The sequence below is a fragment of the Neolamprologus multifasciatus genome, chromosome 19 (assembly GCF_963576455.1).
Source record: "Neolamprologus multifasciatus chromosome 19, fNeoMul1.2, whole genome shotgun sequence".
Classification (NCBI taxonomy): Eukaryota; Metazoa; Chordata; class Actinopteri; order Cichliformes; family Cichlidae; genus Neolamprologus; species Neolamprologus multifasciatus.
The window spans coordinates 9,688,680-9,701,178 of NC_140457.1; the positions used below are offsets into that span (position 1 = coordinate 9,688,680).

Genomic DNA, 12,499 nt, shown 5'->3' on the forward strand with positions numbered 1-12,499 from the left:
TCCATCTATTTTCTTCTACTTAACAAATTTGTGGTCCCCTATTCAAGGTAAATCCAAACATATAGATAAAATCAAGTATCAGTTTGTCTGGGAAAGATATAAAGTCTGGACAGTCTACCCATTGGTACCGTTTAAAATTAAATTTGGCAGTAAAATACAAGAGTAAAAACATATTTATTTTGAAAAATCAGTAAAAGATTGCATTTTACACATAACTAACAAATACATTTAAACAGCAAGATTTCAACATATCGATACATAACGATGAAATGAATCTAAATGAAAAACAGCAGCACTGCTGGAACATATGTGCTACAGAAACAAACTACAAATTAAAAACGGTTCTCAGAAATCCCTTTAGAGTCTTTAAAATAGTATTATCACTTTCAGAACTGAACCAGTCCAAGATATAACACAAAAGTTCACATTTTCTCAGTTTTACACTTAAAAACAACTTTTAAGAAGTTTTAAAAGTGTCTTGGCTTTCAGCAACATTTTCTTGAGTGTGCGTGTCAAACGCAGTGTTTATTGGACGTTTTAGAAGATGTTTGTGAAGTACATCTTCTTTTGAAATGCAGTAACTAAATATTGGCTCTTAAAGAAAATGAATCTAGCAATAACAATAATCTAGTAATAATCAGTTATTACTGCCAGCTTACATGTTAAAAGAGAAGCAGTAACATCTACAAATGTAATTCCTAAGCATGCCCTAGTGCTAATATTTCTCACCACTGATTACAAAAACAGTGCCTTTAGTGACCTGGAAAAAGCAGCTGTGTGAGAATAAAGCTCAGCTCCGTCAGATCTTAGAGTTTGGATATTGTAAGATTGTGTCTTGTCTGCAAAGTGTTTCAGGTTAGATGGTTCAGTTCCCGTGCTTTATTCCTCAGATGCCTCTTGCGCATCTTGATAGTCCACTTAATAGTGAGTTTGGCAAAATTGGCAGCTTTGAAGAGAGCCATGAAGACCCCACAGAGGATGGCTATAGAGCTCCAGGCATTCGCAGTCACTATCTGTTTGGAAAGAAGCAAAGTTTTGTTGAACAATGAGCAATTCGTGCAAGCACACAATTCAAATAAGGAGAAAACTTCTGTGAGAACATACCAGTCGGATTTCCTGCATAAAAGGATCTCGCCACTCAAACACGGCAAAGTAGAGCTGATCGGTTTGTGCCCCTTCAGGCCTTTTATCGTTGAATTTCACCACAGAAGACTAGACCATTCACCAAATTAAAAACTTTTAATTCAAATGTCATCGTGCATGGAACTACATGTAAACTGTTGGGACATAAATACCTCTTGTCGAAACTCGACAGCTTCATTTTTTACCCCAGATGTTGTCAATAATGACATTTTGACCCAGGTTCTGAAGCCTCCAGAGAAGGTCCACATGGAGTAATTCCTCTCACAGTCCCTCATAAACTCGGATTTATTTGCACTACAGGCAGAAAACAGGCACATATGCTGCTATCACACAAATCACTGTTAGCACTTTGCAAAACATCAAGCTTCGAGTGTCTTATTACACAATGATTACCTGTCAATTAAGTCACTAAACTTGGCAAAAAGCATGTAATTGATGGCACTGAAGTCCTCCTCTGTTTCATTGCGACTGAACTGCATGAAGATCAGTTCTTTGTTACGGACGTCAGATGGCCCACGGACCACCAGAGCTTTTTTCTGTAACAGTATAATAGTATGTAAATCCAGTGGAGACAATTTTGCAGTTATGTTATAGCTGCGCATCTTTAGGATTGCTCAGACCCAATCTGGGTGGGTCATGTCCCAGACCCACCCAGCAATCTGGGTGGGTCTGGGACATGACCCACCCAGATTGCTGGGTGGGTCATGTCTGAGAAACAACCAAATAAAAAAAGTTAATTCTGACCTCTGTTTCGTTCACGAATGGCCCAAAGTAGATCACTTCTGTTATGTTACAGTCTGCTTCTTGAGGCTTGCCGGGGTCCACTAAAGGTGGGATGTAGTCATGGTAGTGATGTTTACAGCTTAGCAGCTGGGCTTTGCCGGGGTACAGAGCTATGCCTGCTCAAAGAAAGTAAACAGAGTCTGCATCAATGTTCTTCAACAGCAGTGTTTATGGACTCACTGACATTTACTTGTTTGTTCTACGTGGAGGTAAAAATGTACAATTTTGCAACGGGTGCCTCCAAACACGTTTTATTTTGGTGACGCAGACGAGGACACTTAATGCATTTCAAAATTCTTCCATGTGTCTCTCATCCACAGAGAACAGGATTTGTTCAGCTGTTGCTGACTATTTTCATGGATGTCTTTTCAGATGGAGATTTAAGGCTTAAGGGACTAGCTGAAAAAAAAAATACAGAGAGCGTGTATTGTTTAAAGAATAAACCGCATTATCTTCTAAAGCAAAAATGAAAGACGAAAAAGAAAAGGCACCTTGCATTGCATGTCTGCAACAACTGACCAAGTCACATTTGATAAGCTGCAATTTTAGAGAAGTTTTCAGATTTAATACACCCTCTGGTGGCCACACAGCAGGCAATACAAATTATTCACACATAACTAGCGCCTGGCTTCTGTCACAGTGTTATTCAATTATTTTGTCACCAACAATAATTTGGGGCTTATCGCGATAGAAAACAGGCCAGGTGTGATAATGAAAAGGAAGTATTCATTTCTAAAATCTTTGCCAGGGTGGATCATCTGGCTCCATCTCACTTATCCCCAGCATCCTCCTCTGTCACACAAACCCTCTGCATGTCCTTTTCACTACATCCATGAGCCTCCTCTGTGGTCTTTCTCCTCTCCTCCTGCCTGGCAGCTATATCCACCATCCTGCTCAACCTGAGCTGGTTCTCTGATGGACTCATCTCTAATCTTGTCCACACTGGTCACTCCCATTGAACATTTTAACCACTCAACTCTGACAACTCCAGCTCTGCCTCCTATCTCAAAATCATACATCATAGCAGGTCTCACTACTATCTTGTAAACCTTTCCTTTATCTAGTGCTGCTATCCTTCTATTGCACCTTTGACACTCCTCTCCATTATCAAATGCTTTCTCTAGATCCACAGACACACTGAAACTCCTTCTGACCTTCTCTATATTTCTCCATCGACACTCTCAAAGTAAACATCCCATCTGTAGTGCTCTTTCTCTTCATGAAGACATGCAGCTGCTCACTTATTATAACCTAGCTTCAAAATCTCTGTCCCATATCTTAATGGCATGGTTAATCAGCTATATCCCCTTGTATACATGGATACTATATTCCATCTAGTGCCACGACTACATGAAGAGCATGTCTTCCTCCTTCCTGCTAAATGCTGATAAAGGCAGATTTAAATGCTTAGAAAAAAAATGGGAAGTGCTGCTGTGTAGTGCAATCTGTATTTTCTGGATGAAATGAGTTACAGCACACTTAACACCCACTAACCCAGTCATAGTCCTAAAATATGCCCCAAAAAGTGTATCACTCATACTAACCAGGAGATGAAAATGAGTCAACCTCTTTGTAAATGACGGACATAACGGGGTTGTTTAGTTTCTCCAAGAAGTCAGAGATCGTCTGGTAGGCCAGGAATGCTGCCACCGCAGTCAGCAGCAGGTAGATGAAGATGAGCACCACCGTGAAGAAATTCTTCAGACAGCTTTTACTGAATCTCATAGGTGGATTGGTCCCCCTAACGTCATCCTGTGCTGTAGGGACAAAGGGGTAAAGGCAGGAATCTGAGTGGACAAATCCAATTAAATGCCACAAAAGCGTGGGCCAATAAAAAATATATCAGTGTTATGAGTGTCCAGCATGTGGTGCAGAAACACATCTCCTACTACTTTGTGAGATGCTGCTATCAGGCTTCTCATGCTCCGGGTCTTCAGTGGCATCATCAAAAAAGACTGGAGACTGTATGTTGCCTTCATCTTCATCTCGCCCCCCGTCATCATCCTCATCCTCATCATTGAACTGTGGGGTTAAAAAAAGAACATTTAAACACATATTTCTGGTTACAAGTACAGTAAAACTATACTTAAAATCCTAATAATTACTAAGGTGGGGTCACATTTGTATCCAGTTTAAGTGGAGCGAAATAGCACTCTGAGATCTTCAGTTAATGAAGAATCAAACCTAATACAAAACACTTTGCTGGCAATGACGGCCTAAAGTTTTGAACTCATGGACAACATCAGATTGCTGGGTTTCCTCCTTTTTAATGCTTTGAGGCCTTTACTGGAGCAGCTTTTGGTTGCTGTTTGTATGTGGGCCTTTCTGTCTGAAGTTTAGTCCTCAACAAGAATAATCCACTTGTCCACTTCTTTGCTTTAATAAGCAAAATAAAGGTTTGTTTTGGATGCATGTTTTAGGCCATTGTCTGTCTGTGTTGTGAAACAGTTGGCTGCATTTAGCTGGATTTAAGCTGACTGAATGTCTCTGAACACCTCAGAATTCATTCGGCCCCTTCTGGGGAAGTATAATCTTCCACAGGAGATGCTGATCCAGTTCTAAACTGCAGTCATTGAGTCTGTCCTGTGGTATGGAGCAGCCACTAAACAGGACAGGTGCAGACTGCAGCGGTGCCTGAAAGGCATTCAACCTATTGAGTTTGTGTTTCTTTATTCGTTATTGGGTGAATACCTGAAAGACAGTAAGTTTTATATATATACACTATTGTTTTTGGTATATTGTTCCCTTCTCAGTAACGCCACACCTTTTAGTCGCAATGTATTCATCTTCCACATGTTAACTTGTCATATTTTAGTAGTACGTAAACATCTGTTATAGTTACATGTTTTCATATCATATATAACATCAGTTTGTTTATGCTGACTTCACCAGTGCTTTCTTTCTTTCTCAGAATGAACAGGGCTGTTGGAATGGTGCAGGGCAGTTTTTATGCTCAATATCAGGTTATATCAAACAGCAGATCTGTATATATCAGAGTTATTATAGTATCGTATTTTCAAATTGGGTTTTATTTTTTCATTTTGACTTTTTTTTTTTAACTCACTAGTTTTTAGTTTCCTCAGCACATTTTCTTGTTTGAGTTTAGTTTTTATTTTTGGAAGATGTTTAGTTTTATTTTAGTTTTTACTAGTTTCAGCATTAGTTCTAAAAATTGAGTTCTATTAAAGTTAGTTATAAAGTTAGTTCTATTAGTTAATCTTTTTAATTATTACTCTATGGAGGACGTGCGTCAGAGGCAGGATTTAGGAAAATGAGCTCAGATATTTCAATAAAAACCCAAAACTTTGGGAAAGCAGTGACATCGACCAGCTGTGAATTTTTGGACACAGCTGGTCGATGTCCATCAATGTCTCATCAGGCAAGTTATTATTAAAACTTTATCAAACTAACAGATACTAAAGCTTAATATTTTTCCCTCTACTTTTTTTACTTAATTTGGTTTAGTTTTTCATTTTTGTTAACTAAAATGTTGTTTTCAAGTCTAGTTTTAGGACTTAGTTTAGCTTCAGTTGGCTATAATGACCTTGGCCTGTATCTTGTTCAATTCAGTTAAATCCACAAAGAGCAGTGAACCTTAGAGAAGCAGGGACACAGGTCAGCCGATAATGGTTACACACACACACACAAAACAAAACAAATCTGCTCGAGCTCACAGTACAAATTTTCACATCTTGTAATTATTTTCTTTAAATAATTTTAGGATTCCCTCATCTGTTAAATCTGTTCAATCTCACTTTAACCCCTTCTTTTAAGACCCCCTGTCTCAAAAGAAATTATAAAATATCGAAAACAGTAACATTTCACTACTTTTGCCTTCTACAAACCTGACATTTAGTCACCACAACAATGATTACTGTTTCTTTCATTTCACTGACCTGCAATCAAATACTCCAATGACAAAACAGTTTAACTTATCTGGTGTTGATATTTAAGGTCACTGGTTATAAGTTAAAGGTAATGTACTTACAACAACAAAAATACACATTTAAAAAAAAGTATCACACTGTCGGTTTTACATTATGTCCAACCCATCTTTCAGTAAGGAGAGCCTAAACAATGAAAACACCTGACAGCACCACAAACTTAATGACCAAGTCAGCGCTGGCTCCAAATGCAAGCGAGGCTTTAAAATGGCCATACCGACCAGTGGTTTTAAAAGGTTTTACGCCATTTCTGCAGCTATTTTAAAGCTTAAAATAAGAACTGGCGAATAATCTAAATGAATACTGCAACTATAGCTAAAACCCAAAGGAAACATGAAGTCAGGAAGCGGCTGCTCAGTCACATGATGCCAAATATGCCCGACAGGAGCATGGACACAGCGAGAGAAAAAGACTTTACTGCTGTCCTCAGAGACAATTAAAAAAAGAAGCCTACAGTCTGTAGCAGTCCTGTGATTACTGAAACAAACATGAAAGATTTCAGAGTGAAACACAAACACGAAGGAACTTGGAACTTACCTCCTGGTATGAGAGGGACCTTCCTTTTCTGAGCATTCCTCTGCGGAACTTCCAGTGACTTCACCTAAAGCAGCTCTTCAAGCTTTTTGTGCCAACTCAGCAGATTGCTCCTAATAAACCTGACATGTTTAAAAACACCTCATTCCACCGAGCTCAAGTCTCACAGTTTAAAAAAAAAATACACCAGCACCCACCCCTGGGGTTTTTTGGAGAAGTAGATAAAGGCCCAACCCACGATAATAACAGGGGACCCATGGGCCGCGATTCAATGCGATCTTGTTTCCTTGTTGTGGTTTCCTTGTGTCCTAGCTCGTTACCTTAGGTTGATTCCTAATGCTGCGTTCAGGTACTTATGAGAAAACTCATTTATCTAAAAAAAAAAAACATACTACTGCGACAAGAAACCGCATTTTTACTGAAATGCCAACCATTCCTACAAGTTAATTTTTTACTCAAATGAACTTGACTATGGTGTTATGCTTTTCATAAGATATTTATGACATTTTTTAAATTTATGTCTAAATAAAATCTATACAAATGACAAATAAATACACAAAAATCACATCTTCATCGCGTATAGTCCAGAATATAAACAAATATCAGCGAGAACTGGTTTAAAATAATGTCTGTGAAATTTCCGAGGCTTTCAAATGCATCACGACCAGAGAGTACCTGGGCATTGAAAGGGAAGTGGATGAAGAAGTTTCCGCCTGAACTTCTTGTTTAAACAACGACCTTGCCATGGCAACAGCGCGATTTTGTGTCTTATTTATCATCCTCGCCGTGGCTTTAGCGGAAGATGCTAAAGTAAAACACAAAACTGCTCCAAAACCTGTCCGTTTATTCACCGAGGAGGAGCTGCAGAGATACGACGGCAGCGAGGTAAACTGTTGGAGAAATAAAATCCCGGCATGAACGCGCGTCTGCTTTTGCGTGCAATTTTTATTATTATTTATATTTATCATCGCTCTTTCTTTTCCTATTATAGGAGGGCCAGCCTATTTATATGGCAGTAAAAGGGGTTGTGTTTGATGTCACCAAGGGAAAAGGTAAATGTAGAAAAAACATTATCTAACTCCTGGATTCAAATCAGTCATTAAAGTCAGTTCTAATAAAAAGCGATTTAACACATTAAAAGGCTTTCCAGCTTCTCTATAAACTAACCTGACTCGGGTCATTTGCTTATTAGTCTCTGCAGTCAGCGCGTTGGTTTTAATGTGCATTTTATTTCACCCATTCCAGAGTTTTATGGAAAAGATGCTCCATATAATGCGCTGGTAGGTAAGGACTCCACTCGAGCTGTGGCCAAGATGTCACTGGACCCCGCAGACTTGACATCAGACACTGTGAGTTTCAGCTGAACGTAGAGTACTGTGCAAAACTCTTGATTCACCCCTCATTTCTTTATATTCTGCTCCCAAGGAGCCAAAACTTCTTCTGAGTTTTTAAATCTGGTATTAAGCAGTCTGGAGGTCTGAACCACTTTCAGACTGTTTTTTTTCCATATTACTATTATTGTTATTTATTAATCTACTTGACATTTAATGCAAGAGATCCCCCCCAAATTTCTTTTTGGCCGTGCAGATTGAATGTAGCAGGTAGGGGGAGGGTGAAGACACTAAATGCAACAAATACGTATCTATTTTTTGAAATAAGAAAAAAAACCTCGATAACAGAAAATTTCTACCAGTTTTATCTTCTTCATCAAAGAATAGGTAGTTTCTGTTGAGATAAAGAATGTACAGCACAGTGTGCCGCTCTCCTTTTCTTTGTTAATATGAGTCATTGTAGCTCATCCAACAGTCTCACTCTACATATGAGACATTTTTCCATCCCACCATTATGTGGGGTGGGGCAGTGTCACACATTGCTCAGCATGACAATGACCCCAAACACAATGTTAGTGCAGGAAAAGCATACCAGGGTAGAAAAACACACAGTAAAACTCTATAACTCAGCATTAACGAAGCACTGTGGGATCATCTGGACAGAGAACAACAGAAGAACATCCAAGGAAGATATTTGAATATCCTTCATGAAGCCTGGAGAATTATTCTTGAGAACTACTTAAAGAAATTACAAGAAAACTGATGAAGACACTGCTGACTAAGTTTAGACTGTGCTGAAGAATGAAGGTGGTCATAACAAATATTGACTTTCATGCTCCTTAGATTTGTGTAAACTCTGTTTTTCACTCACATTCTGTGTTTCCATGTATGTGCAGACATATTTCAATAAATCACTGCACTAATTTCCCATGTTCCCAGCGTAAGATAAAGAATGAGGTGTGGCTCAAGGCTTTTGGACAGGATTGTACAATAGTTCATTAATGCTCTGACTACATTTTTCCCTGGTGTAGACACTTTAAAAAACAAAGTGACTGGCGCAAGTAAAACAATAAATCACAAAGTTTCTGTAACACCAAAGGCCATAAAAGGTGAAAAAATGCCAGACTTCCTTACAAAAAGTCACCATTTGAACATTTCAGACAACTTATGATTCATCGGAAATACATTTAAAGGGACAGTTTCACAGACCCAGGTGCAGGTGAGGTATTGACAGCTGTGTGAAAAATATGAGGTGAAACTAAGGTGAATAAATAGGATCTTTTAGGGAACATAAACAACACTGTGCTAATGCGATTATATCGGCTTTAAAAGTAAAAGTTCATTTAGACCACTTTTTTATTGTAAATCCAATCCAATCCAATTTTATTTATAAAGCACTTTAAAATACCCAGCACAGGAACAAAGTGCTGTACAGAAAATAAGTTAAAAACAATAGAATAACAGAAAACAGCAAAAATAAATAAATAAAACACATAATACATAAAATTAAAACAGCCCTATATTAAAACAAAAACAAGATGAAACAGCATCGAATCAGCTAAAAACAACTAAAATAAAAATAAAAACCAACATCTCACGTGGTGTCAAAGGCCAGGGTAAAGAGGTGGGTTTTCAAGAGTGAATTAAAAACAGGTAAAAAACTGGCATGTCTGATCTCTAAAGGAAGCTCATTCCACAGTTTTGGAGCTGCTACAGCAAAAGCACGATCTCCTCTAAGTTTACGCCCAGTCCTGGGTACATTCAGGAGCAGCTGATCACACTGAAAAAAAGGCCATGTTGGATTTACTTGATTCAATAGTGGACATTTGTTGCACACAAATGTTTTGCTTTGGCAGAAACCTAAACAACTGAGTTAAATCAACACAACTTTTTCATATTCAGTAAACCTGTGCATTTTGTGTTCATAAAACACGATTGAAACATGTTCAGATGAAGTAAGTTGAGCTCTTGGAATATTTTAATCCTTCACAATTTTGTAATTTTATTTCAACACTATTCAATAACTTTTACGCCAATACTACTTGGTCACTTAAATACTACATGTTGTCTTCATATTACATAATGTTCAACAAAATCTACAGTCTGGTTACCATAAAAATTGAATGGATTTACAATGACTACCATCCTCCGGGTTGCAGGAGGGCTGGGAAATAACCCTGAAGTGATAGGTTATGAGGCAGGGTACACCCTGGACAGCTCACCAGTCTATCACATAGAAACAAACAACCACGTGCACTTACATTCACGGGTAATTTAGAATCACCAGTTAACCCTAACTCTAATAACTGCATGACTTTTAACTGTGGGAGGAAACCAGAATACCCAGAGAGAAGCCACTGCAAACTAGCCAGAATGTGGATTTGAACCCAGGACCTTCTTACTGTGAAGCAACAGCACTAACCAGCATGCCAACAATCTAGGAAATACAGGAAAGCTATGATTTCCTGTATTTGATGCAGATTTTTTTTGTTTTTGTCCTCGACAGGTTAATCCACAATAAATAGCAATAGCATGCACGTGGTGTGTGTGTAGTTCTCTGCCTCTTATAACTCCAGTGATTTTCCTGCAGTTTGAAATCTTGTGCGATCTTGTGAATTTCATGAGTTCAGCAACTAACCACTCTTACTAGATTGTATCCTGTCATCTCAACAAGAACAAATTAAGTTTTTGAATTCCATGCAAATCCTACATGATTTAATTACGTTCATAGAAACATGAAATTATTGTGTTCAAATTACAAGGTAGACTTTTTTAATGTAACAACCACCCAATTTACTTTTTTTGGTATACCAAAAAAAGTAGAGGTGGCTGCTCGACTTGACTGAGATGGATGCCTTCCTGAAACCACGATCCAAAGAGTGCGAGACTGAAATCCCGTGCAGTGTCGCGGGATTTAACATTGCTATATTATTGACTTACTTCACTTGAACATGATATGAACAATTTAATCTACCCTCTCTGCATATTATGTAGTTTCTACACTATATAGTTACACTTAACTTTAAAGCATGAGGCAATTGTGTTAAATACACGCAAGATGCTTACGTAAATCCAAGAGCTGGCCAATCCCTTTTTTTCAGTGCAGCTGACCTGAGAGAGCAGGTGGGTGTATAAGGCTGTAGCAGGTGTGTAAGGGCTAGGCCCCGTCTTATCTCTGAAGTATCTCTGAAGACTGAAGTAATAATCTCGCTGTTTTAAGTAAGTTCTTTGCATAAGTGCTAATAGTCTTTCTTTCTAACTCTTAGCAAAATAAATAAATAAAAGGGGGCAAAGAGGCAAGCATAGCTTTCCCAAAAAGCGCACCCTTTTTCCCAGGACAGGTCTCTGAGCTTTTCCACAAGTCAGAATGCTCAAAGGTTAAAAAACACACAGTTGCTAGATCTCCTACTTTGTACAAAAATCTAAAGACAAAAGAAAATGGACATTTTTTATACAAGTTGCTGAGCTTTCTGTCTGGATGTCATTCGGTGCCCTCTTACCTTCTCCTAGGCTTTGGACGTAATATTACAGGATCAATCAGAATTTATATGGAAATGTACAAAAAATGTACTTTAAAAACTGCAAAGGCTCTTGTCCTTACTATTTTGTAGATCATGATTATGATTTAATGGTAAGATTTTTCATTTTTGCTCATTGCATAATAACATTTGTTTTGAAAAGTGTTACAGTAAAAATTAGGGAAGCATAGTTGAGTAAAGCTATCTATCTATCTATCTATCTATCTATCTATCTATCTATCTATCTATCTATCTATCTATCTATCTATCTATCTATCTATCTATCTATCTATCTATCTATCTATATATATATATATATATATATATAAAGCACTGATTAATGTTCCTTAATTATCTTCACCTCCACAGACAGGCCTCACTGAAGAGCAGCTAAAGTCTCTGGACAGTATATTTGAAGGCACATACAAAGCCAAGTATCCCATTGTGGGCTACTCAGCATCCCGTATCCTGAACGAGGATGGAAGTCCCAACAAAGACTTCAAACCCGAGGACCAGCCTCATTTTCAAATCAAAGATGAATTTTAATGTAATTTCGTATGGTCACTTTACTTGACAAGAATCGTGATGAAGAAGTTTGATACATGTGCAATAATAGGAGAAGCATTATCCTGTTGACTCAAGATTAAGAATTAAATAGCGCTTTAATAGCTTTGACCAGTTTACGGTGCACCAACTACTTTAATACCTGTTGTATCATCTGACTGAGATAAAAAGCGGGGACTTTGGAGTATGCAGATAGTTAACGATCTCCTGGAGACACATTTAAAGAAGTTTAAGCACACACAAGATCAAGATGCCTCCTGCTCCCATCACAGTGCTCTAAGCCATTTAATTTCATACTCTAAACATTAGGAGCTCAAAGATCCTTGCAAACTTAAAATAATCTTCATGCACTGTAGCGGCAGTGTTTTGTTTTATTTTTATAAATGAGAGACTGTAGCTGATTATTTTTGTCACTAATCAATTCATTTTTTGAACTCTGTATTTTACTGTGAAACTAAACGAATTATGTGAATGACTCAGTGGAATATTTATGTTTAGGAAACAATAAATCTGCAGCTTTGTTAGTGTTCATCGGTCCACATGTATTCAACTTGTTCGTCTACAATTCCCATTAAAGTCTGAAAATGTTCTAATCTTTTGTTGGTCTCATCTGTGTTCTACCACACACAACTGTGTTACCTTGACACGATCTCTTTATGACAGCCCTCTCTGCTGTCACCTC

General features: G+C 38.0%; 2 protein-coding genes across 3 annotated transcripts; one reads left to right on the plus strand and one right to left on the minus strand.

The window, feature by feature from the left end:
- Positions 1-155: 155 nt before the first annotated feature.
- Positions 156-6,695, minus strand: pacc1 (proton activated chloride channel 1). 2 transcript variants are annotated; one of them, XM_085142720.1, is made up of 8 exons: positions 6,408-6,695; positions 3,816-3,948; positions 3,471-3,683; positions 1,888-2,042; positions 1,537-1,679; positions 1,296-1,437; positions 1,105-1,212; positions 156-1,013 (listed from the first exon to the last, which is right to left on the minus strand). In XM_085142720.1, the coding sequence occupies exons 1-8, from the start codon at positions 6,441-6,443 to the stop codon at positions 852-854; spliced, it is 1,092 nt and encodes a 363-aa protein (XP_084998846.1). In that variant the 5' UTR covers positions 6,444-6,695; the 3' UTR covers positions 156-851. The 2 variants fall into 2 exon arrangements, with proteins under 2 accessions (XP_084998846.1, XP_084998847.1); XM_085142721.1 differs by having other exon boundaries at positions 3,819-3,948; positions 6,408-6,694.
- Positions 6,696-6,932: 237 nt separating this feature from the next.
- nenf (neudesin neurotrophic factor) lies at positions 6,933-12,410 on the plus strand. The gene is made up of 4 exons (XM_085142725.1): positions 6,933-7,289; positions 7,396-7,456; positions 7,650-7,753; positions 11,623-12,410. Exons 1-4 carry the CDS (start codon positions 7,149-7,151, stop codon positions 11,797-11,799), a joined length of 483 nt encoding a protein of 160 aa, XP_084998851.1. The 5' UTR covers positions 6,933-7,148; the 3' UTR covers positions 11,800-12,410.
- The last annotated feature ends 89 nt before the right edge of the window (positions 12,411-12,499 follow it).